The sequence below is a fragment of the Sphaerodactylus townsendi genome, linkage group LG07, assembly GCF_021028975.2.
Source record: "Sphaerodactylus townsendi isolate TG3544 linkage group LG07, MPM_Stown_v2.3, whole genome shotgun sequence".
Taxonomy (NCBI): domain Eukaryota; kingdom Metazoa; phylum Chordata; class Lepidosauria; order Squamata; family Sphaerodactylidae; genus Sphaerodactylus; species Sphaerodactylus townsendi.
The window spans coordinates 4,085,024-4,110,765 of NC_059431.1; the positions used below are offsets into that span (position 1 = coordinate 4,085,024).

At 48.7% G+C, this 25,742-nt stretch overlaps 1 protein-coding gene across 1 annotated transcript in view; it reads left to right on the top strand.

Annotated features, from left to right (window-relative positions):
* KIAA1328 (KIAA1328 ortholog) overlaps positions 1-25,101 on the top strand; it is a 175,455-nt gene extending 150,354 nt beyond the window's left edge. Inside the window, exons 5-6 of the mRNA XM_048503363.1 lie at positions 18,592-19,241; positions 24,995-25,101. Of these exons, the coding sequence (XP_048359320.1) occupies positions 18,592-19,241; positions 24,995-25,076 (732 nt within the window). The 3' untranslated portion in view covers positions 25,077-25,101. The remainder of the gene's footprint in view (positions 1-18,591; positions 19,242-24,994) is intronic.
* Positions 25,102-25,742: the final 641 nt, after the last annotated feature.

Consider the following 25,742-nt stretch of genomic DNA (forward strand, 5'->3'; position numbering starts at 1 on the left):
TGAGCTCTTAACCTCCTTTGGTGGAGTCTCCTTTTTTGGAGGTTTTTAAAGAGAGGCTGGATGGCCATCTGTCAGGAGAACTTTGATTGTGTGTTCCTGTATTGCAGAGGGTTGGACTTGATGGCCTTTGGGGTCTCTTCCAACTCTATGATTCTGTGATTCTATTGTTCTAATGGGGAAAGGATGGGCTTACTGTTTTCATTTTTGGTTCTAAACTGAGAATGGTTTTAACTATCATTATGAGCCATCTTGAACCACAAGGAAAAGCGGGATATAGATGTTTAACAAATAAATAAACAAACAAATCTTTATCATAAGCATCCGCCTTGGGCCACTATAGTAGAGTGGAATAGAAAGGCCATCACCACCTCCTGTGGCAGCATATTCCAAACACCCATCACACGTTGCGTGAAGAAGTGTTTCCTTTTATTAGTCCTAATTCTTCCCCCCAGCATTTTCAATGAATTCCGCCTGGTTCTAGTATTGTTGCTGTTTTCTGTTGTTTTCTGTTGTTCTGTAGTTTTCTGTTGCTGCTGCCACCTCTTTGTATTGTGAGGACTTCTCTTGCTCCCCTACACAAAGGCTGTTGGGCACCCTGCTAGTTTGGAATCTCTCCACGAGTTCAGGCCGTGTCTCAAGAAATCCAATTATGCCTCCTCTCTCCCTCCCTCCTCTCGCGTTAAAACCTTCCCTAAGTCCCCATAATTAAAGATTAGGTTATCTGTCTTTTTGTTCCCGACTGTAGGCATCTCCAGAATGGGGTTAGCCCTGGGGGATCTAATCGTGACATAACCCGACCCCCCCCCCCCAATGTATTTTGACATCGGCGTGAGTTTACCGACGTCCGCGGCGGTCAGGAGGAGTTATCCCGGGGGAGCGTCACTCTGGCTTTGCCCTTTTCCAAGAGCGCTTCACGTTCTGCTCACTCTTCTTATGAATTTGCAAGTTCACATTACTCTAAGAAATGCCAAAGCAGCAGGAAACGATTAATCTTCTCGAGCATCGCAGAGCAGATACTGATTGAAAAGACCGCCTGTCTTCGCTGGGTTGAGCGTTTGCGCCGTGGCAAGTATTTCTTCATCAGAAGGAAACAAGTGCGAGGTATTAAGGCGAAGAGCCAAGGCATTTTATGACGAAGTAGCTGTTTGGTACCAAAGACTTGTCTTGGTCTTCTTCTAGTGTTCTCAGAGAGAAGGAGGAGGAGGTGGAGGAGGAGGAGGAGGAGAAGGAGGAGCAGGAGGAGGAGGAGGAGAAGAAGAAAAAGAAGAAGGGGAGGAGGAGGAAGAGGAGTTTGGACTTATATCCCCCCTTTCTCTCCTGCAGGAGACTCAAAGGGGCTGACAATCTCCTTGCCCTTCCCCCCTCACAACAAACACCCTGTGAGGTAGGTGGGGCTGAGAGAGCTCTGAGAAGCTAGGACTAGCCCAAGGTCACCCAGCTGGTGTGTGTGGGAGTGTACAGGCTAATCTGAATTCCTCAGATAAGCCTCCACAGCTCAGGCGGCAGAGCTGGGAATCAAACCCAGTTCCTCCAGATTAGATACACGAGCTCTTAACCTCCTACGCCACTGCTGCTCTCCAGAGAGAGCCAGTGTGGTGCAGTTAAGAGTGGGGGACTCTAATCTGGAGTACCAGGTTTGTTTCCCCCCTCCTCTACCTGAGCAGCGGACTCTTATCTGGTGAGCGGGGAAAAAAACCCAGCTTACCAGATAAGAGTTTGATGCTCATGTTGCGCTCTCCCTGTCTCTTTGGCTGTGTGCAAATATTCCTGGGAAGGACGCGGCCCGGTCACGTCCTTTGCCTCCTCTCTTTCTTGTGTCCAACTAGAAAGGTGTCCATCGGCACATCACATCAAAAAGACTCTTTAAACACACGCACGCACGCACACACACACACACAGGCACCCTCTAGAACATTTTTTTGTCAGCCTGTGGTCACAAAGCAGTGATCTTTCTTTGTAAACATGCTGGCAGTATTACCAGTCACCTCACATATCATCTATATACACTGATGATTCGTATTGGTGAGCCATAACCAAGTCAGAGACCATGACCCACACTGCCGTTACGCCATTCAGAGCTCAACCTCCTTTTGATCATGGACAGGGAACTCGATGTTAGCTAGGGTAGAAGAAGAAGAAGAGTTTGAATTTCTGCCCCACCTTTCTCTCCTGCAAGGAGTCTCAAAGTGGCCTACAAACTCCTTTAGCTTCCTCTCCCCACAACAGACCCCTTGTGAGGCAGGTGGGGCTGAGAGCTTTCCGAGAGAAGTGTGACTAGCCCAGGATCATCCAGCTGGCTTCTTGTGTTGAAGCAGGGAAAGAGACGTGGTTCACCAGATTGGAGTCTGCTGCTCATGCGGCACGGTGTAGAATTGAACCCGGTTCTCCAGATTAGAGTCCACCTCTCCTAACCGCTACACCACACTGTTCATGTGTACCGGCTTCAAGCCTTCTTGGATCTCTGGAAACAGGCATTCCTGTCTATGTGTCCCAAAGAAGAGGGGGTCTGGGCATACACCAGGGATGGAGAGAAGTGGCAAGATAGTTGTGAATTTTGTGCATTGCATAGGGGGTTAGACTAGATGACCCTTGAGGACCCCATCTAGCTCTATGTTTCTATATCATTCTGCACCCATCTTCCAAATGCAGTGGTTCTGATTCAAGAAGAAGAGGTCTCCTCCAGAAAGTATCTGTAACAAGAAGCCCATATCTGTGGATATTTTGGATAAAAGATATGTGATGTTGGCAGCATCCCATTGGGGCAGGATCCCTAACTTTTTAAAGCCTGCAGACAACTTTGGAACTCTACCAAAAAATGGATTCCGCAGGCGGTGGAGCCAGCCACAAAATGGCTGCCGTAGGAAGCAGAGCTAGCCACAAAATGGCTGCTGCAGCTTACCAACAGTGAAACAATAAAGACCTTTGAGCTTTTGAGGGCAGCTGTTGTCAAAGCAATGAAATTTGTACAGTCAATTTGTACAGAAAGGAGTTTGTAAGCCCCTTTGAGTCTCCCACAGGAGAGAAAGGGGGATATAATTCCAACTCCTCCTCCTCTTCCTCCTCTTCCTCTTCTTCTTCTTCCTCCTCTTCCTCTTCCTCTTCCTCTTCTTCCTCTTCTTCTTCTTCTTCTTCTTCTTCTTCTTCTTGATAATGTGCCTAATTTTTAAGAGGTGGCCACCTTGATCTTCAGTAAAACATCTAGCTTCCAGTCTTGTCTTCGACCGACCGGATTTTGAGAAACAGACTCCCCCAAAAAGTCCTCAGGTTCGACTCGGCTTAAATCAAGCTCTTGATGATATGCGGGCTCCTCTCGATCGTGCAAAATCTGTGTGTTTGTGTTTTGAGTCTAAATATATTTTGAAACTGCCACCAGCCAAATCATTATTATTAATTTTTTTTTAACTAGCGAGGGATAATTGGAAGAACTGACTCCAGGAGACGATGAAACTCAACCACATGCATTAATTAAATCGGGATCCCCTTGTAATCTCTGTAAATATTCGGTGAGGTGTTTTGGGCAGGAATGGAAAGATGCCTTAATAATACTTAGGAACAACAACGTTCTGATAGGACAAATGAGTAATGGCAAATTCCGTAAGACCAGTTATGTGTGTTCTTAGCAATGAATTGATGCAACCGTTTGCGTACCTTGGAAGCTGTCAGATGAACTTTGCTATGGCACAATTGTGCGTGGGCGACAGCCAAATTTACCAGGTGGAGGATCAAAACAGAAAACAGAAGAAGAGTTTTGATTTCTACCCTGCCTTTCTCTCCTATATGGAGACTCAAGACGGCTTGAAAACTCCTTTCCCTTCCTCTCCCCATAACAGACAGCTTGTAAGGTAGGTGGGACTGAGAGAGTCCTGAACAAACTGCGACTAGCCCAAGGAATGTGGGATTGGAGAAACAAATCCAGTTCACCAGATAAGAGTCCACCGCCGTCAGACTCTCAGTTCACAGAACAACTCGTTGGAAAGTTTCAAGGACTTTTTTCAGGACAGCAGAGCAGAGCAATAGAAAAGGCAGTTCTGGCCCATGGGTGCCGAAACTGTTGGTAATATGTTCAGGCAATCCCCACCCCCCACGTGAACTGGCAGATACAGAAAAGTCCAGCCCTTTCTCACCACACAGACTCAAGGGCACGGATCCGATAACACCTGCAAAGTGAAAGCAGAGCAAAGCACAAGTACGGTCCACTCCCTCCCCGCGTAGGAATGGCATCCTAACAGCCACTCAGGTGGAGGAGTGAGGAATCGAACTCGGTTCTCCAGATTAGAGTCCACCTGCTCTGTGCTGGCTGTCCCAGTGGGCCCAACGATTGCTCTTGCTTAGCAGGGACAAAGACCTGCTGATGGGGGACGGGCACTCTGAATTTTGCCATCCCTTTCAGCTTTAGTCTTTGGCTGATGGTGAAGCCGTCAAGAAGAAGAAGAAGAAGAGTTTGGATTTCACCAGTCAAAGGAGGTATAGGGTATCCCTCCTCCTCCTCCTCCTCCTCCTCCTCCTCCTCCTCCTCCTCCTCTTCTTCTTCTTCTTCTTCTTCTTCTTCTTCTTCTTCTTCTTCTTCTTCTTCTTCTTCTTCTCTCTCTCTTCTCTTCTCTCTCTCTTCTTCTTCTTCTTCTTCTTCTTCTTCTTCTTCTTCTTCTTCTTCTTCTTCTTCTTCTTCTTCTTCTTCTTCTTCTTCTTCTTCTTCTTCTTCTTCTTCTTCTTCTTCTTCTTCTTCTTCTTCTTCTTCTTCTTCTTCTTCTTCACAAGACTGGTTTCCCTGCTCCTCCACATGAAGCCTCCTGGGTAACCTTGGGCTTGTCACAGTTTTGTGTAAACTCCCCCAGCCCCACCTGCCTCACAAGGTGCCTGTTGTCGGGAGAGGAAGAGAAGCTGCTTGGAGATTCCTTAAAGGTAGAGAAAAGCTGGGTGTGAAAACCAACTCATCTTCCACATTACCTGTCTTCTCAGGGTGCCTGTCTGACAAAGAGAGACGGCTTTCTCTAGGATTCACGGGTCGTGATCCTTCTGGCTGGGACAAAGGGGGACGTGCATTGGAGGAGAAGCATCCAGTGGCGCTCATGGATAGTTGATCGGGATAGTCAAAAGAAAATACTTCTTTACACGAGGAGAAATTAAAACGTGGCATTTGCTGGCAAGAGATGTAATAATGGCTGCCGGCCTAGACAGCTGTCAAAGATGAGAGGGATTCACGGACAATCACAGAGGAAGCTCAACCAGGTGCCCCTGCCCCATAGCTTGGCGGGGGAGGGGGGATACCACAAGGAGGTTAAGAGCTTGTGTATCTAATCTGGAGGAACTGGGTTTGATTCCCAGCTCTGCCGCCTGAGCTGTGGAGGCTTATCTGGGGAATTCAGATTAGCCTGTGTACTCCCACACACGCCAGCTGGGTGACCTTGGGCTAGTCACAGCTTTTCGGAGCTCTCTCAGCCCCACCTACCTCACAGGGTATTTGTTGTGAGGGGGAAGGGCAAGGAGATTGTCAGCCCCTTTGAGTCTCCTGCAGGAGAGAAAGGGGGGATATAAATCCAAACTCTTCTTCTTCTTCTCCTCCTCCTCCTCCTCCTCCTCCTCCTCCTCCTCCTCCTCCTCCTCCTCAGTGCCAGGGCAGGTACAAGATAATCTTCCTACTTTTTTAAACGTTCTTTTTGGTGCAAACTTAATTTTTTAAAAAGCCTTCCAGGTAATTACTTTTAATATGTTTTATATTCAGTGCTTGCAAGCGATGATATGAAATCCCCAAGGCAGGCTAAAATAACATATATTAAAAACCTTGTGTGTGTTTGGTTTTTAGTATTGGTTCTTTTTTTTCTGATTCCGGACCTAGAGTTCAGCTTCTCCCGCTGACGGGTTATGCGGGGGGAGAAATGCAAACCTCCGGGGCCCATTAGACATAACTTGTTTACTGCATTGATATCTATACGTTAAATGACAAGAGAGTTCAGATTATTGAATAATTTAAAAATTCAGCTCTAATTGGTGTCACGTGGCCTGGAAAAGGCCACGGATGACGCCAGGAGCATGCCGTGCGGCGCCGATAAATAATGCATGAATGAGATCACTCGTTTGCCGGGATGCCTTGTTAAATGCAGAAGTTTGTAAGGAATAACGGATGATACAACACCTGTAAGTATTTAGTTCGTATGCTGGAAGGTAATCTACCTTGATGATCTTCGAGCGAGGAGGGGGAACAAACACCCCTGCCAGAGCGTTGCGAGTTAATTGCACGAGGGAGAAAGCACTCCATTTATCCAGGACGGGGCTTTGGCAGAGATTACCATGCAGCTGCTGCCGTTTGCATTCCCGATCAGCCAGCCGACGGCTCCGCGCGCGCCCAGGCCCAGACTTAGCGATGCAGGCCGCCGTTCGCCTGCCCTCCTTTCCCGTGAACTCCAAACGCACTGGGAAATGGCGGCAACCTGATCTGCTCGCAAATGGTGCCGTTTCTGAAATATTTATCTAGGTCTCGCACCGCTGAGCCCTCAGTAAAATAAAGGGCAGGGCTGGCGGAAATAAAAAAAATAGAAAAAAGCCCTCCGCCCCCCGCCCCGAAGCTGGAACCGTTGTGATTCTTTTCCTTTTTGTTTTGTTTTGTGGATAAGGCTGGCAGCACGCTGAATGCTAATTTCTAGGCATTGCACCGGTAGGAGGATGTATTCTGTTGTGAGAAGAGGGGTCTATCCCACCCTCGAGTCAGCAGAACATTATCCATCGCATTCTTTTCTCATCTGAGAGTGTCCTACTTGGCCGTTTCAGCTCTCCCAGGTCATGATGGAGGAGGAAGAAGAAGAAGAAGAAGAAGAGGAGGAGGAGGAGGAGGAGGAGGAGGAGGAGTTTGGATTTATATCCCCCTTTCTCTCCTGCAGGAGACTCAAAGGGGCTTACAATCTCCTTGCCCTTCCCCCCTCACAACAAACACCCTGTGAGGTGAGAAGTGAGTACTGTGTTGGAAGAAGTAGTCCGCTCCCAACAGGATGTCGCTAGCTTTACCCCAAGCATGGAATACCTGTTGGAGAGAAAAGTAGTGGTCTGAAATGGAACATAAGAGCGTAACAAGAGCTCTGCTGGATCAAACCAGTGAGGGTACATCAAGTCCAGAATGCTGTTCCACACAGTGGCCAACCTCTGGAGGTCCAACAATAGAGTTTACAGGCTGAGACCTTCATGAGAACGTAAGGAGATCTCTGCCGGATCAGACCAGTGAGGGAGACATCAAGTCCAGCAATCCGTTCTACACAGTGACCTGCCAGTTCCTCTGGAGGTCCGCTTATGAAGGTTTCAGCCTCTAACGTTTTATGTTGGACCACCAGAGGAACTGGCTGCCACTGTGTGGAACAGAAGTGGCCAACTAGTTCTTAGGAGCAGCAGTGGCATAGGAGGTTAAGAGCTCGTGTATCTAATCTGGAGGAACCGGGTTTGATTCCCAGCTCTGCCACCTGAGCTGTGGAGGCTTATCTGGGGAATTCAGATTAGCCTGTGGACTCCCACACACGCCAGCTGGGTGACCTTGGGCTAGTCCCAGCTTCTCGGAGCTCTCTCAGCCCCACTACCTCACAGGGTGTTTGTTGTGAGGGGGGAAGGGCAAGGAGATTGTAAGCCCCTTTGAGTCTCCTGCAGGAGAGAAAGGGGGGGGGATATAAATCCAAACTCTTCTTCTTCTCTGGAGGTCCAACAGCAGGGTTTAGAGGCTGAGACCTTCATAAGAACATAAGGAGAGCTCTGCTGGATCCGACCAGTGAGGGTACCTCATGTCCAGCATTCTGTTCCTCACAGTGGCCTATCGGTTCCTCTGGTGGTCCAGCCTCACGGTTTAGAGGCTGAGACCTTCATAAGAACATAAAAAGAGCCTTGAGCCCAGAAGGAATAGGGCGACATAAACATCTTATGAAATAAACGAGTCTCAAGATGTGAGTAGACTCCACACAATGTTGTGAGGTTCTGAATCAAGTGCCCCCTCATGAGGGGTGCAGGCGCTTCTGCGTCGAGTGTTCCCCGCAGACACCAACAGCTTCTCTGAAGCCCCTCCTGCTCCAGTGGGTTCGAAGGACTGGGGAAGAGGTGATTTAAAGAGCAGGCAGATGGGCACAGAAAAAGGCCCAGCTGGAAAAGGCCCAGGGACCCACCCCGCCCTTTTGACTTCTTGGAGCCAGCGTGGCGTAGTGGTTAAGAGCAGGTGGATTCAAATCTGGAGAACCGGGTTCGATTCCCCACTCCTCCACCTGAGTGGCAGAGGCTTATCTGGTGAACCAGATGTGTTTCCGCACTCTTACATTCCTGCTGGGTGACCTTGGGCGAGGCACCGTTCTTCGGAGCTTTCTCAGCCCCACTGATCTCAGAAAGTGTCTGTTGTGGGGAGAGGAAGGGAAAGGAGCTTGTAAGCCACCTTGAGTCTCCTTACAGGAGAGAATGGTGGGATATAAATCCAATCTCCTCCTCCTCTTCCTCCTCCTCCTCCTCCTCCTCCTCCTCCTCCTCCTCTTCTTCTTCTTCTTCTTCTTCTTCTTCTTCTTCTTCTTCTTCTACTACTACTACTACTACTACTACTACTACTAGGAGAACCCCGAGCTACACAAGGCTTTCTTTTCATCACAAAGGACTTCTGCTTTACTCTGCCTTTTTGCAGAGCTTCCGGGAGGGTTAACATTGAGCTAGAGCAGGGGTTGGCAACCTTTAGCCCACAAAGAGCCAATTGGCCCCGCCTCCCCAAGCCCCGCCCCCAGCCTCCCCAAGTCCTGCCTTCAGCCAAGCGGGTGGGATAGACAGCGGCAGCAATGCCAACGATGGCAAGTTGCACTTGGGACTTGGCAAGCACGCCTCCTCCCTCCCTCCCTCCCTCCCTCCCTCCCTCCCTCCTTTGTCCTTTCCTCTACTTCCCAGGCGCCAGATGAGGGAAGGAGAGGAAAGGACACTAGAGGGAGGGAGGGAGGGAGGGAGGGAGGGAGGAAGGAAGGAAGGAAGGAAGGAAGGAAGGAAGGAAGGAAGGAAGGAAGGAAGGAAGGAAGGAAGGGGCAGGGAAAGAGGCGCGTTGTTAGCGTCACCGCTGTGGAGCCGCAGTACAAGGACAAAAGAAGAAGAGTTTGGATTTATATCCCCCCTTTCTCTCCTGCAGGAGACTCAAAGGGGCTGACAATCTCCTTGCCCTTCCCCCCTCACAACAAACACCCTGTGAGGTAGGTGGGGCTGAGAGAGCTCCGAGAAGCTGTGACTAGCCCAAGGTCACCCAGCTGGCGTGCGTGGGAGTGCACAGGCTAATCTGAATTGCCCAGATAAGCCTCCACAACCCAAGTGGCAGAGCTGGGAATCAAGCCCGGTTCCTCCAGATTAGATGCATGAGCTCTTAACCTCCTACACCACTGCTGCTCCAGAGCCGCAGGTCGCTGCCCCCTGAGCTAGAGAGGCTGGATCCACCTCCTGTCCCCAGAGACTACGTGCAGAATTGAAACATTTTCCCTTCCTCGACAAATCCTGCAGCACGCTGAAAGCCGAAGCCGGTGCCGCCCTTCCCGTGGCATGTGTTTGATCGTCCTGCTGTGCGTTTATTTATTTGCGAAACCTATATCCCGCCTTCCTGTCTCCACAAGGGCCACCCAGGTTGCTATCAAATTAAATCATACGTAAATTACCTTTGCGTATTACCCTTTAAAGCCAACCCCTCATGCGTGCACACACACACAAAAATTAAAAACAGATCTAAAGCACATACAAAAATATGAAAACAGCAATTAAAGCCTTGATGGGGCAAGGGGGAGACTGAGAGAACGGCACGTGGAACGAATCAGCTTCCCCCGCTGGCAGGACACAGCAACAGAAGCGGGTCAGCTATTCTCCCAGGAGAGAGTTGCAGCGATTTGGTGCCACAACAGAGCAACCCATCTCAGGTGTCAAAAGACTGATCTATTTATTTGCCATTCATTATTTGATTTCTAGGTGGCTTACAGCAGCGGGTTCAAGTGATTAATATTGCGGTCGCTACATTATAAAACAGTGATGGTGAACCTTTTCGAGACCGAGTGCCCAAACTGCAACCCCAAACCCACTTATTTATCGCAAAGTGTCAACGTGGCAATTTAACCCAAATACTGAGGTTTTAGTTTAGAAAAAACGGTTGGCTCTGAGGCATGCGTTACTCGGGAGTAAGCTTGGTGGTAGTTGGTGGCTTTGCTTTGAAGCAACCGTGCAACTCTTCCAATGGGTGAATCACGACCCTAGGAGGGTTTACTCAGAAGCAAGCCCCGTTGCCAGCAACCGAGCTTACTCCCAGGTAAAGGATCATGTTTTCATTCTTCGCATGAAAATCAGTGGGGTTTAACAGCGCTTAACAGGGTTTCCTAACAGGGTTTAACAGCGCTTAACAGGGTTACCTACACTGCTTCCCCAAAACTATGTCTTAGGTTTAATGCTAATAATCTCCCTGAAATAATTACAGTATTATCACATGACGAACTCTGTGCACGCGTGCCCACAGAGAGGGCTCTGAGTGCCACCTAAGAACATAAGAACAAGCCAGCTGGATCAGACCAGAGTCCATCTAGTCCAGTTCTCTGCTACTCGCAGTGGCCCACCAGGTGCCTTTGGGAGCTCACATGCAGGATGTGAAAGCAATGGCCTTATGCGGCTGTTGCTCCCGAGCACCTGGTCTGTTAAGGCATTTGCAACCTGAGATCAAAGAGGATCAAGATTGGTAGCCATAAATCGATTTCTCCTCCATCAATCTGTCCAAGCCCCTTTTAAAGTTATCCAGGTGAGTGGCCATCACCACCTCCCGTGGCAGCATATTCCAAACACCAATCACCCGTGCCATAGGTTCACCACCACTGTTATAAAAGGTCCCATAAAATCAATCCCTGACTAAGGGGGAATGAACGGAAGGAAGAGAAGGGGAAAAGTAAGGGGGAAAATAAGAGGGGAAGAGGAGTACGAGGGAAGGGACCAGGGGGAAGGTGGCCCTCAACCATAGGGCTGGTGAAACAATTCCACCTTAGCAGACCCTACAGAACCGTGACGGGACCTGCTGGGAACGGGTTTCACCCTCAGAGCGTTCCATCCAGCCAGAGCCTGGGACGAGAAGTTCCTGACCCTGGTGGAGGATAGCCCACAAGATAGAAAACAGTGTGCCAAGCACAATGCAATAGAACCGAACAACTCAAAAATTCAAAATTGGCACACTGACCTGGATTTGTATGTAGACATCATTTACAATTGGGTGCTGTGTGGTTTCCGGGCTATATGGCCGTGTTCTAGCAGCATTCTCTCCTGATGTTTCGCCTGCATCTGTGGCTGGCATCTTCAGAGGATCTTCAGAGCCACAGATGCAGGCGAAATGTCAGGAGAGAATGCTGCTAGAACATCTAGCTACATATTAAAAGCTCCTCGGAAACCAATAATAGTACCCCAGTGATTCCGGCCGTGAAAGCCTTCGACAAGACAGCATTCACAATAATTCAAAGCAACCTTTACTCCAAAGTTATTTTTTTCATTGTGATTGCACACATGTAAATCCACCCTTACACTAATGCTAACCTTTATTCCCAATAATATATACTATAATGAGAAAAATTAAAGTGCATAAATATATATATACAAAGTGCCAGTGTCAATGAAATCTATATCAAAATACAATTTCATCATTTCATTCAAGATATAAATGACAAGGTCCATATGAGACTCTTTCAAACTATTGATGAGTTCCTAAAATGTCTTGATAATGTCCATATTCTTTGTATGGTTTCAAAATGGAACTACACAAATTTTCAGCAACTGTATTCCGACCAAACAATCATGCACAAGTCCATAATGGAGTATCTCCTTGCACTGTTTCAATTCCTCTAACGGAAATTTTATATCTCCATTTTTTCCTTGTAATTCCAAAATTGAACTTCACAACAGAGCTGATATCTCCTCTGTGCCTTGAGTTCATTCATAGATGGTACATGGAAAAATGAGAATCCTGTATAGAATCGCGAGACCACACGCCTGGAATCGCCAAGGTATCTTCCTCCAGTCATACCGACATTCTCCAACGAAGCTTGATTTCCATCACTGGGGTTAACATTCTTTCTGATATTGCCAGGGTGTGAACCTTTGGCACTCAGGATAAGTTATGGACTACAGATCCACATCAGCCCCTCTCCATGTAATTGGCCAATTGGCCATGCTGGCAGGGGCTGGTGGGAATTGTAGTCCATAACATCTGGAGTGCCAAAGGTTCGCCACCACTGTTCTATAGTGTCATTTTCCCCTAGAGATCAGGGCCCGTTGAGGGCTGGGGTGGGTCGCACGTAGGACCAGCCGTCTCCAGGCTTTCTCAAGCGGGGTGGGGGATGTGGACTGGATGGAAACTGAGTGGAAACTCAGTTTTTGCCTCCAGCCTGTTCGCCGCTTGGACATGAATTCTCAGCCCCTAATAGAAGAAAAAGAGTCAAATTTCTGTCCTGTAACAAGTCTGAAAGCGGCTTACAAATTCCTTTCCCCTCCCCTTCACGCAACCTTGTGAAGTACGTGGGATTGAGAGAGTCTGGAAGGAACTGTGTCTGTCCCCAGATCCCCCACCAGCCTTCATATGTAGGAATGGGGAAACACGCCCGGTTCTCCAGATTAGACTCTGCTGCTCATGTGGAGGAGTGGGGAATCAAACCCGGTTCTCCAGATTAGAGTCCACTGCTCTTAACCATTACCCCATGCTGTTTTTCTCTGGCTCCAGAGGCCATTGAATAGATTGGCTGTTGTGGCTAATGATCAATGTAGAACATACTTGTGCTATGGGTAACGTAGACTAGAAATGGCAAATGCAGTTCAATGTAGCAAAATGCAATGTGATGCACATGGGGCAAAAAATCCAAACTTCACATACACGCTACAAGGGTCAGTGCTATCAGTCACAGACCAGGAAAGGGATTTCGGTGTCTTAGTTGATAGTTCCATGGGAATGTCAACTCAATGCATGGCAGCTGTGAAAAAGGCAAACTCTATGCTGGGGATAATTAGGAAAGGAGTTGATAATAAAACTGCAAAGATTGTCATGCCCTTATATAAAGCCGTGGTGAGATCGCACTTGGAGTACTGTGTTCAGTTCTGGTCGCCACATCTCAAAAAGGATATCGAAGAGATAGAAAAAGTGCAGAGAAGGGCAACGAGGATGATTGAGGGACTGGAGCACCTTCCCTATGAGGAGAGGCTGCAGCGCTTTGGGACTCCTATTAGTTTGGAGAGGAGACGCCTGAGGGGGGATAGGATTGAAGATCCTATAAAATTATGCATGGGGTAGAAAATGTGGACAGAGAGAAATTTTTCTCTCTTTCTCCCACAATACTAGGAAACCAAGGGGGGGCATCAAATTGAAAAATGCTGGGGAAAAGAATTAAGGGACTAATAAAAGGAAACACTTCACGCCAACATGTGATTGGTGTTTTGGAGATATGCTGCCACAGGAGGGGGTGATGGCCACTAACCTGGATAGCTTTAAAAAGGGCTTGGACAGATTTATGGAGGAGAAGTCGATTTATGGCTACCAATCTTGATCCTCTTTGATCTGAGGTTGCAAATGCCTTAACAGACCAGGTGCTCAGGAGCAGCAGCAGCTGCAGAAGGCCCTTGCTTTCACCTGCTGCACATGAGCTCCCAAAGGCACCCGGTGGGCCACTGCGAGTAGCAGAGAGCTGGACTAGATGGACTCTGGTCTGATCCAGCTGGCTTGTTCTTATGTTCTTAAATCCCACTGGATGTCAGGAAGTTAATGCAAAAAGACACGATGCCACATGTTTTGTTGGATTATATTTCGAGTTGCTTCAGCTCACAGTTTGGAACTCGCAATTTGCCATTGTGGAAACGGGGCATTGCACTCTGGTGCTCTGTTAAAAAAATCTTCATGCCCAAGAAGGTGGAAATATTGACTGAAGCTACATTACTGTTGGTTCACTTTGCAAGTTGGAAGCTGGCGGCGGGGAAAGGAGGCGTAGCAGTTGTCTCAATGAATACATCGGGCATATCTTATACACAAGGCCTGTACCTGCTCTGACCTCGTCGGTCGCCGGGTTCCGTTATGCTAGTCCCTTGAGAAGCCACATTCCTGCAGCCCCACCGATCGCGCTGTGCCCGATAAGAACAATGCGTCTTTGTTATTGCTGCCTTCCCATTGTGTGTGGGTTTGGGGGGGTGAGGGAGGTTGGCGTACTCGAGATACAGCAATCATCCTGATCATACATCATTCATGAGGCACAATGGCACTTTATCTCCCACTAAGAAAATAGGTAACTAATCCTTTTTACGTTGTTATCAACCTTATTTATCTTGGAGTATTAATATCGGCAATCTCCATCCCATCTTAGGTTCTTTGTAATAACTCATCTTAGACTTTCTCTCTTTTTTTTCTTCAACTTGTAACGGAGATCTCGAGGAAAGATTGGGCAATAAAAAGAACAGGACTGAACGTCGGGTCTCTTTCGCTTGCCGTGTTAATTTCGCACATTTCCTGTGGCGAAGAACTTGCTTCGCTTTTTCGACAAAAGAGCCCAGGGACGAGAGGGCATAGAGGCCGCAGCAAGGGGTCAAAACTGGACTCGTAGTAGAGTGGCAAAGCTTAATGGGAGGGAGATGTAGTTGGTCCAGGTTTCTTTGGTGTTTCACCATACTGAAGGAGAAAAAGAGGGAAGAGGACGAATCGTAGAATCACAGAGCTGGAAGGCACCCCAAGGGTGATTCTGCACACGAGTAAAATAGGTTCGACCCAGTTCCCTGAGAAGGGTGCTGACCTAGGTCGAAGCCATTGTTGTTCCCCACTGCGAACCAGCGCTTCTGGATCCCAGCTTTCGGAGGGCCGAAGGTCATCCTGTGCCTCTTAAGCGCAGAAACTCCGTTCCACGATTGGCATACTGTTCCCACGGCCATGTTCCGCCTATCCCCACACACATTACTATTAAAAAAACTGCCACCCAGGAATGGAGAGAGGACGAAGGTGGCGCTTTTTTTGATTGGCCAGCTGTAACGCATGCCCGAAACACTCCAGCTGTGATTGGCCGGGGAATGGGGGACTCCTGGCGCCAGAGATTCCGCACTTTACTGGAATCGAGCTGAGTTCGAGCGTGGTTCCCTGAAAAAGTAGCAGTTCCTAACCGGAGTCGGAAATTTGACCGTTACACGGGGCAAAGCTGGTACAAAACCATGTCGATCCCAGTGGTTGTGCGGAGCACTTAGGTCGAACGCAGCTCGAACTTAGGTCGATAACGCAAGTGCGGGATCTGACCAAGTGCCATCAAGTCCAACCTCCTGCCATGCAAGAACACACAGTCAAAGCACTCCTGAGAGACGGCCATCCAGCCTCTCTTTCAAAACCTCCAAAGAAGGAGACTCCACCATATTCTGAGATCGTTCATTCCACTGTCAAACAGCCCCTTATCGTCAGGGAGGTTTTTTCCCCCTGATGTTTAAATGGAATCTCTTTTCCTCCACCTTTGGGATATTTTGACTCATTTGTGCCAAGTGTTGTAACTTCGACGCTGATCTGCGCAAACGTCGAGCAAGGAGGCGAAGCTTTTAGCGCATCGCTTCTAACTGCAGTTAGCAGAGAGCATCGTTCAGTGCTCTGCCAGGTATGGAAGTGTTACGGCGCTGCCTGGTAACTTTTAATAGCTCCGGACCAACCAGCTCTCGGCAGCGCAGGGGAACGCAAACGGGATATAGTAAATGATAAAAGATTTTATTGAGGTGCTGACCTATGTGTCAACACCTCCACACCACGGCAATTTCAACTGCCTAGCAGCTTTACAACGTCTTAAATGCCCTTTCTCCCGCCGGGAGTCCGGGGGAATCCAGGACAGCCCGCCACCATTCATTAACAAAATACACAGTCACCAATCATGCATTTGCAATACATGGGAACCAATCAGAGTTCGATGGGCAGCCCCTTCTTGGATTTCGCGGCTGGAGTAAGGCAAGGCGGTGACGTATGCACTGGCGGGAAGAACACAGAGAGTCCCTTGGGTGCCTGGGGTCGGGAAACGAGACTTGATGACGATGGCCCCCTTATCTGCCTGCTGGCGAGATTAGGCAGGGCGAGGCGCTTCTTCCGGGGTCCCCTTTGTCAGCGTCCATCGAGAGTTTTACAAGTGAAAGGGACAGGCTCAGGTGGAGCAGGGGCGGATTCCTGCCTTGAGCCAAGGAGGTTCCATGCAGACGCAAATACAGAGGATGCAAAAGATAACTATAAATCCTATTTTCTATCTAATACAGTTGGTTCCTACCTACCTAATACAGAAATAAAACATTGTTTAATCTTTATTCAGAACAAATCCAGAAGTGGAATGAATTCACTTCTGGCTCCGCTATCAGAAGGAGAATCAAGTTAGGGTTGCTTCAGTCGTAACCTTGCTGGTTGGCAGTAAAACGGCTAGGGGTTAGTTACCTGATGCAGGGTATCTTTGGTTCTTCGAAAGTTTGTACCCCAAATGTTTTGTTGGTCTCCAAAGTGCTGCTAGACTTGAATCCCGCTAAACTCGGGTAGAAATCCCATTCTTCAGTTCCCTTCCCCAGTGCTGATGAATGGGGCAGATCAGTTCTGTTTAAGGCCCCTTCCGCACATGCAGAATAATGCACTTTCAATCCACTTTCAGTGCACTTTGCAGCTGGGTTTTACTGTGCGGAATAGCCAAATCCACTTGCAAACAATGGTGAAAGTGGATTGAAAGTGCATTATTCTGCATGTGCGGAAGGGGCCTAGGTTTGTACTAATATTAAATGTTGCTACCGCCACCACCTCATGCACACAGCATGGGAAACAACGGGGAACAGAACGCTGTTGTCAATGCGAAGTGGCAAGCTGTAGAAGCCGTACTTTCACAAGAGCGTTGGGAGTGAGTAAGACAAAGACATCAGGGAGCTGTGTAGAAGTCGGCCTAGATCAGTGGTGGCGAACCTATGGCATGCGTGCCAGAGTCCTCTTTGTGGGCACATGCGCCGTTGCCCCAGTTTGGGCACTCGGCAGTGGCATACCGCCAAGGGGGCGAGGGGTGCGCAATGCACTGGGCGCGTGACCCTGCAGGAGCATGGTGAGGGCGTTCCGGAGGCATGACGGGTGTTTTGGGGTGTTCCAGGGGCGTTCCAGGGCAGGGTGGGGCGGATGGGGCACGGCAGGGGCACAGGGCACACACGTGCCCCGAACTCAGCTTCCTCTTGCTCGGTCTCTAAAAAGTTCGCCATCACTGGCCTAGATGCAGTGGCGTAGGAGGTTAAGCCCCTTTGAGTCTCCTGCAGGAGAGAAAGGGGGGATATAAATCCAAACTCCTCCTCCTCCTCCTCCTTGTCTTCTTCTTCTTCTTCTTCTTCTTCTTCTTCTTCTTCTTCTTCTTCTTCTTCTTCTTCTTCTTCTTCTTCTTCTTCTTCTTCTTCTTCTTCTTCTTCTTCTTCTTCGCTTTTGCAGCGCCTGTTAGTGCGAGATCCAGAAACTACCGGCCTGGTTCCCCTCCAGCAATCTCCTTCCCCTTCCCTAGGAATCTTTGGATTGAGCCGAAAAATGCAAATGACAATGTATTTCCGGCTTCGGAGGGTTTTTTTTTTTTATCAGAGTCTCATCAACAGCCCGACTTAATTGAAAAAAAATCACTTTTATGGTGGGGATTTAAGCGCAGTGTGTAGTTGAATGACAGCTTTTGATGCCGGAGCGCGTTTTACAGGAAGTGGTCTAGTTCTTTATCAGTGTTTCTGTGAGGATATTTCAAAAACTCTCATCAAATTTCCAACAGTAAGTAATATCCCATTCAGCGCAAGGTGAAATGTTTTACATCAAATCCCCCGCTGGGTAATGGCCAATCAGGCAGTATTTATAGTGGCTGAATGGATTTCTTGGTTCCGTATTCAAAATTAAACATTTTCAGACATTAACGTTTAATGCTTTCTCCCCCCTTTTTTTTTGCCACACTTCAAGTTGATTTTATGTAACCCTAGATACTTGCTACTCCTTGATAGGTTGAAGTACCTTGTTTATGCCCCAGATCCTGCAGGCTGCGGCTTTATATTTATTGTACCTGTGTAGACGGAATTAAATTGCAGATTTGATGGCACGTTCATCCCTTCCATTTGAAAACTACTTTCTGGGGAGTCGCGTTAGGTGTCGATCAGCAAACCGCTCCGAGCTGACTGATTCCAGCAGAAGTCGTTTTGCTGGTCGAGCCAGTGATGAAAACTAGAAAAAGGAGCCGCTGGGTTCAAGCCCAGTATCATCTCAAGAGATGAGCAAGATTTCAGGGGTCGGAGTTTTCAGAAAGTCTCCTTTCCCTTCCCTGTGAGGTGGGTGGGGCTGAGAGAGCACCAAAGAGGCCCAAGGTCACCCAGCTGGCATGTGTTGGAGTGCACAAGCTAATCTGGTTCACCAGGTAAGCCTCCACAGCTCAAGTGGCAGAGCAGAGAATCAAACCCGGTTCCTCCAGATTAGAGTGCACCTGCTGTTAACCACTATACCATGCTGGCTCTCTTAATCTCTAAGGTGCTACTGAACTCCAGTTACCCTCTGAAACGTTAATAGAAAAGGGATACTTAGAGGAATTTGGTGTCACATTTGAGGGATTAAACTTGGGTTACCTTTCTCGTTACTTACAGATGTCCCATCAGAGAAGTTTCTGCCAACCGCAGTTTGAGCCAGACGGGTCCTACCTCAATATAGCAAGACCACAGACTCTATACCAGAACAACAGAAGTGGTCCGTTTGCATCCGTGGCTCAGCCGTGCCAGAATAGCCACATCCCTGTGGCGCCGCTCCATGATGGTAGGCCAGAAGACCGGAGCAGATGCCTGCTGGAAAACAGGTTGCACGGAAAATGCAACAACCTGGTGTCCCCAGGAAAATCGGAGGAGCTTCCCCAAACAAAAAGAACTCCTGATGCGGGTCAGGGGAGCGACGGGTGCCCTCTTCCAACATGCGCTTTTCACAAAAAGGCTTGTAACGCAGACCACCACTTCTTCCAAGAGGGCTACCACACTCCAAGAAGACCTTCCGGACCGCGTTGCGGATCGTCCCCGGATCGTTCTGGCCTGTCGCATTCGTCTGCGCCGAGTGGCAGCCCGGGCTCCAGGTCCAAGGAGAAGAGGCGGGACCCACGGCTGTCGGAAGGAAGGAGGAAGCAGCTCTTGCTGCAGAAAATGGAGCTGGAGATCGAGAAGGAGCGCCTGCAGAACCTCTTGGCCGAAAAGGAGGCCAAGTTATTGCTCCAGCAACAGCAGCTGTGCCAATCCAGGCTGGCTTACAACAGGTGGGTGTCCCGGAAGGCCTGCGTGATGGGGGTTACTCGAGGGGGGTGCGGTGGGGGATGGGATGGGCAACGCTGTCAAGTTGCAGCCAATCTATGGCGACCATGCAGCATTTTCAAGACAAGGGACGGACAGAGGTGGTTTGCCATTGCCTGCCTCTGCATAGCGACCCTGGGCTCATAGCAATTCTGGACTCGTTCAGTACTAACCGTGGCCGATCCTGCTTAGCTTCCAAGTTCTGGTGAGATGGGGCTAGCCTGAGCAATCCAAGTCAGAGCAGAGACCATCAGAGGTGGTTTGCCATTTCCTGCCTCTGCATAGCGACCCTGGACTCCCTTGGTTGTCTCCCATCCAAGAACTAACCGTGGCCGACCCTGCTTAGCTTCCAAGTTCTGATGAGACGGGGCTAGCCTGAGCCATCCAAGTCAGAGCAGAGACCATCAGAGGTGGTTTGCCATTTCCTGCCTCTGCATAGCGACCCTGGGCTCATAGCAATTCTGGACTCTGCTCAAATGTACCCCAACCGCAGTGGCTGACCCCAAGCTTTAGCATCCAAGTTCTGGTGAGACGGGGCTAGCCTGAGCCATCCAAGTCAGAGCAGAGACCATCAGAGGTGGTTTGCCATTTCCTGCCTCTGCATAGAGACCCTGGGCTCATAGCAATCCTGGACTCATTCAGTACTAACCATGGCTGACCCTGCTTAGCTTCCAAGTTCTGGTGAGACGGGGCTAGCCTGAGCCATCCAAGTCAGAGCAGAGACCATCAGAGGTGGTTTGCCATTTCCTGCCTCTGCATAGCGACCCTGGGCTCATAGCAATCCTGGACTCGTTCAGTACTAACTGTGGCTGACCCTGCTTAGCTTCCAAGTTCTGGTGAGACGGGGCTAGCCTGAGCCATCCAAGTCAGAGCAGAGACCATCGGAGGTGGTTTGCCATTTCCTGCCTCTGCATAGTAACCCTGGGCTCATAGCAATCCTGGACTCATTCAGTACTAACCATGGCTGACCCTGCTTAGCTTCCAAGTTCTGGTGAGACGGGGCTAGCCTGAGCCATCCAAGTCAGAGCAGAGACCATCAGAGGTGGTTTGCCATTTCCTGCCTCTGCATAGCGACCCTGGACTCCCTGGGTGGTCTCCCATCCAAGAACCAACCGTGGCCGACCCTGCTTAGCTTCCAAGATCTGAGGAGATCAGACTGGCCTCGTCTAAGGAACTCAGAGTGGCGTACGTAGCTTTCCCCTCCTCTTATTTTATCACAACAACCCTGCGAAGTCAGTTAAGCTGGGAGAGAGAGAGAGAGCCTGTGACCTTCAGCGAGTTAGTGATTTCCATGGCGGAGCGGGGACTCGAACCTGTGTCTCCTAGATCCTAGCCCAGTTCTCTAGCCTTTGTGAGCCTGTGGGCACCTTTGAAATTCTGATACGGGTTATCGGACACAACCCCCATATGGCGTGGCTTCAGAGCAGGTTCTTTCCACTGCCCACACCTGCTGGTGAACGAAAGCCTTTCACATCATCCATTACCTGGGATGCTCTGTCACTGAGGCTTGGTCAGTCCTAGGTGAATCTAGAATCATAGAGTTGGGAGAGACCCCCAAGGGCCATCCAGTCCAACCCCCTGCCATGCAGGAACACACAATCAAAGCACTCCTGACGTATGTTCATCCAACCTCTCTTGAAAAGCCTCCAAAGAAGGAGACTCCAACACACTCCAAGGCCGTTCGTTCCACTGTCGAACAGCCTTTACTGTCAGGAGGTTTTTCCTGATGTTTAGGTGGAATCTCTTTTCCTTCACCTTGAACCCATTACTCCTGGTCCTAGTCTCTGGAGCCACAGAAAACAATCTTACTCCTTCTTCGATGTGACATCCCTTCAGATATCTAAACACAGCTATAATGTCACCTTTTTCTTCACCATACTGAACATCCCCAGCTCCCTAAGTCTCTCATCGTAGGGCATGGATTCCAGACCTTTTACCATTTTGGTTGCCGTCCTCTGGACCCGTTCCAGCTTCTCAATATCCTTCTTGAATTGTGGTGCCCAGAACTGTACACAATATTCCAGGTGAGGTCTAACCAGTGCAGAATAGAGAGGTACAATTACATCCCTTGATCTTGGCACTATATTCCTAGTTGTTCCCGCTTTCTCCACCCAATTCTTTCCGTCTTTCTCTATTTTTATGCTCGCCAATATTTTCAGTTCATTTCAGTTCAGCTACTTTCAGCTTGCCAACATCCTCCTTGAGTTTGACTCCCTGCTCTCTTCTCATGCAAAAAAAAAGGTAGAGTGCAGCTATAAGGTGAGGTTCCAGGCATTGTCAGAAGTAGTCGTGGGGGTGTGTTATTTATTCCCTGAATGCAGTGGCGAATGTGCAGGTAACAACGGGGGATCCCGTTCCCCAAACCCCCAACGTCACAGCGTTCACTCCCGCCTCCAGCGAAGATGCTTTTCCTGCAACGAATGGTGTCGCTTTGGTTTCTCAAACGCCTGTTTGCTCAGAAGCAATCAGAGCTGTGTACTTTAGAAGATTACTGGGGTCACCAACGAAGGTGAGGCACTAAGTAGGAGCAGATGGATTTTTAATGATCAAGGATCTTAAATCCACGCATATGTTTCCATTAACGGGAGAAGAACAGGCGGGAGGCGGCCACGGAGGCGAGGCGATTTGGAAAGCGTCCTCAGAGTGCTTGATGAAGCATCCATTGCCCATCCACGGGACTCTTAAATGTCTTCATAATGGTGCCTCATCGCACCAGTTACATCCAGATCCTGAACAGGGCACATTTTGCAGGAAAGGAGGAGCAACAGAAAGCCGGCGGTATCCTTTATCACCTCTGCCTGGTCTCTTCTTCTGTATTGATGCATTAAATTCATAGGAGAGAGACTTTCTGTGTTAGCAACGTAGAACAGCCATAGCAATGGGCAGTCTACCTCTGAATACTATACAGTGCTGGGAAGACACCCATGAAGGGAGGAGCTGTCTTTCATGTTCTGCTCTAATAGCTTCCTAGACTAATCCAGCTGGAAGAAACAGGGTTTGATGCTCAGCACTGAACTTGTAGCCTGTTTTCTATACCTTGAGCTTGTGGCCCAGTTTTAAAGCTGAGGACTGCAAAGTATGAACTTCAAAACAAAACTAAACAGGTTTGGTATACAGTTTGTGAAATACCAAAGAGGCAGCATTGTGTAGTGGTTAAGAGCAGTGGACTCTCGCCTGGAAAATTGGTTTTGATTCCCCCCTCCTCCACGTGAGTGGCAGACTCTCATTTGGTGAACTGGATTTGTTTCCCCACTCCTGCACATGAAGCCTGATGGGCCAGTGTCCTTTCTCTCCAAGCAGGGTATAAATCCAGCCCCCATTCCTCCTCCTCCTCCTCCTCCTCCTCCTCCTCCTCTTCTTCTTCTTCTTCTTCTTCTTCTTCTTCTTCTTCTTCTTCTTCTTCTTCTTCTTCTTCTTCTTCTTCTTCTTCTTCTTCTTCTTCTTCTTCTTCTTCTTCTTCTTCTTCTTCTTCATGATGTGCAGGAGCAGGAGTAGCAATGGCGTAGGAGGTTAAGAGCTTGTGTATCTAATCTGGAGGAACCGGGTTTGATTCCCAGCTCTGCCGCCTGAGCTGTGGAGGCTTATCTGGGGAATTCAGAATAGCCTGTACACTCCCACACACGCCAGCTGGGTGACCTTGGGCTAGTCACAGCTTCTCGGAGCTCTCTTAGCCCCACCTACCTCACAGCGTGTTTGTTGTGAGGGGGGAAGGGCAAGGAGATTGTAAGCCCCTTTGAGTCTCCTGCAGGAGAGAAAGGGAGGATATAAATCCAAACTCTTCTTCTTCTCTTCTTCCTTAAAAATCTCCAAAGAAGGAGACTCCACCACACTCCGAGGTAGTGCATTCCCCTGTCGAACAGCTTTTTCCTGATGTTTAGGTGGAATGCTTCCTTCACCTTGAACCCGTTACTCCTGGTCTTAGTCTCTGGAGCAGCAGAAAACAAGCTTGCTCTCTCACCAACATGACATCCCTTCAGATATCTAAATGAGACTATCATGTCACTTCTTAACCTTCTCTTCACCAAACTAAACATCCCCAGCTCCCTAAGTCTCTCCTGCTAAGGCATGGATTCCAGACCTTTGACCATTTTGGTTGCCCTCCTCTGGACCTGTTCCAGCTGGTCAATATCCTTCTTGAATTGCAGTGCCCAGAACTGTGCACAATATTCCAGGTGAGGTCTAACCAGTGCAGATCAGAGAGGTACAATTACATCCCTCAATCTAGACACAATACTCTTATTGATACAGCCCAGAATCACATTGGCTTTCTTGGCTGCCGCATCACACTGCTGACTCATGTTCAGTTTGTGGTCTTATAAGACTCCCAGGTCCCTTTCACATGTAGTGTTGTTGTCCATAGGGACCTGTGAGGGACCCAAGGTCACCTGGCAGATTTCATGGGGAGGAGCAAGGGATCAAATCCTGTTCTCCAGATTAGATTCCACCGCCCTTGACCACGGCAGGCTAACTCTCAAAAATCAAAGATGCAGTCATGAAATATTGAAGTGACCACTAGAGGGAGAAAAACGCGTGCAGAAAAAGCGGGGAGGGGGTTGACTCAATACGGGCACACAAGCGACAAAAATAAGTTAGCACTTTAAAATGGTTGTCAGGTATAGAGCTACCATACGTGTTGTATGAGCGTTGTAATCTCCAAGAAGAAAACGTATGGCAACAGTAGGGTTAGAAATTTTCCTCGCCACTAATAAAGGGTGGATTAATCGGAGACGCGCATCTGCATTTATTTGGCACTCTAGGAGGACATGGGTAAGAGAGTCAATGGAGGCACAGCGACAGTGTCTTTGTTGTTTTGGAATTTGGTGATACCTTCCGTTGGTAGAGGCTGAAGGAAAACTATTGAATCGGGCAAACATAAATGCCCGACAGTGGGCAACCGGTAAAGTAGATGCTAGGTAATTGGTTATAACTCCGTACTTGGGAGGGATGCCCAAAGCCCGAGGAGAACAGACTGGAATTTTTGATGAATAGAAAGCCTACCCCTGGTGTAGACCATTTCCACAACCCCTGACCCAGTTGGCTCAGGCTAGCTCAGTCTCATCAGATCTCAGAAGCTAAGCAGGGTCGGCCCTGGTTAGCACTTGGATGGGAGACCACTAGGGAAGTCCATGGTTGCTATGTAGGCCAGCTCTGGCCCAGGTTGGCCTGATCTTATCAGATCTAGGAAGCGAAGCAGGGTTGCCTCTGGTCACTACTTGGGCCACCAGGGAAGTCCAGGGTCGTGAGGTAGAGGCAGAGTTCATGGTCTTTCAGTCTGTCTTTGATTTGGCAGAAAATAAAGTTCTCATTGCTGTTTTGAAGGACAGTTAGATCTATTCCAATGCTCCTAAATTTTGTTGGTAATTGCCTTGGACCAATTGGAGACGTAGTTATCTTTGAGTAGGTGTACGGTAATGTCGTCATCCTTGGATCTAAAGTGGATCTAATGTGGACTATTTCCTTGCTATTGAATTATACCTGAGACTGCAGAATGTGTCTGTGTACATTTTGATCTACCTATGCCTATTAAAGGTTAATAAAGATAAAGACAAAAATAAGATGTGTAGGAGACTCCAGTGGGAGTGTAATTGCAGGGATTTGGGGGTGAAACACTCACTCAGGTATCAAGTAAATAGAAGAAGGGCAGCAGGAGGGGAGGAGCGAAAGGCATCCTCGTGGCTCAGCGCTGTTTATGTTCGCTATGAAGTGTTCTTTGTTGCAGGTGTAAAAGCCATCGTCTTAATTCAGAAGATCTTCTGGTTGATGCGGTGCTGATGAGACCGGGTGGGCTGCCCTCGCGATGAAGCGGCCCTCATGCGGGTACCTCAGGTAACACTTTAGTCCCATCAGCTTCCCCTGAAAGGACTTCCCCACGTGACATTGTATCTTATGGTGGTTTCGTCTGCGAAAGGGCTTGACGGGATGCCGAATAAACAGCCTATCTTCTTGGGCATCTGTGCCGGCTTTACAAATGTTGTCTTAATAGGTGTACACCAGGGGTAGGGAACCTTTAAGAAGAAGAAGAAGAAGAGTTTGGATTTATATCCCCCCTTTCTCTCCTGCAGGAGACTCAAAGGGGCTGACAATCTCCTTGCCCTTCCTCCCTCACAACAAACACCCTGTGTAGCCGGTAGGTGGGAGCTGAGAGTCTCAGAAGCTGTGATCAGGCTCCAAGGTCAACGGCTGATGCGTGTGGGAGTGTACAGGCTAATCTGAATTCCGCAGATAAGCCTCCACAGCTCAGGCGGCAGAGCTGGGAATCAAACCCGGTCCCTCCAGATTAGATACACGAGCTCTTAACACTCAAAGAGCCATTTGGACCCGTTTTCCATGGGAAAAGAAAACACTTGGAGCTGCAAATGAATTTTGGACATGGCAAAATAAAGATAACACACCTGTATATATTGGGTTTTTTTAACCTTAATTACGCTCGCTCATTCTGGAGAAGCGGCGCATGGATAAGGTCCTCA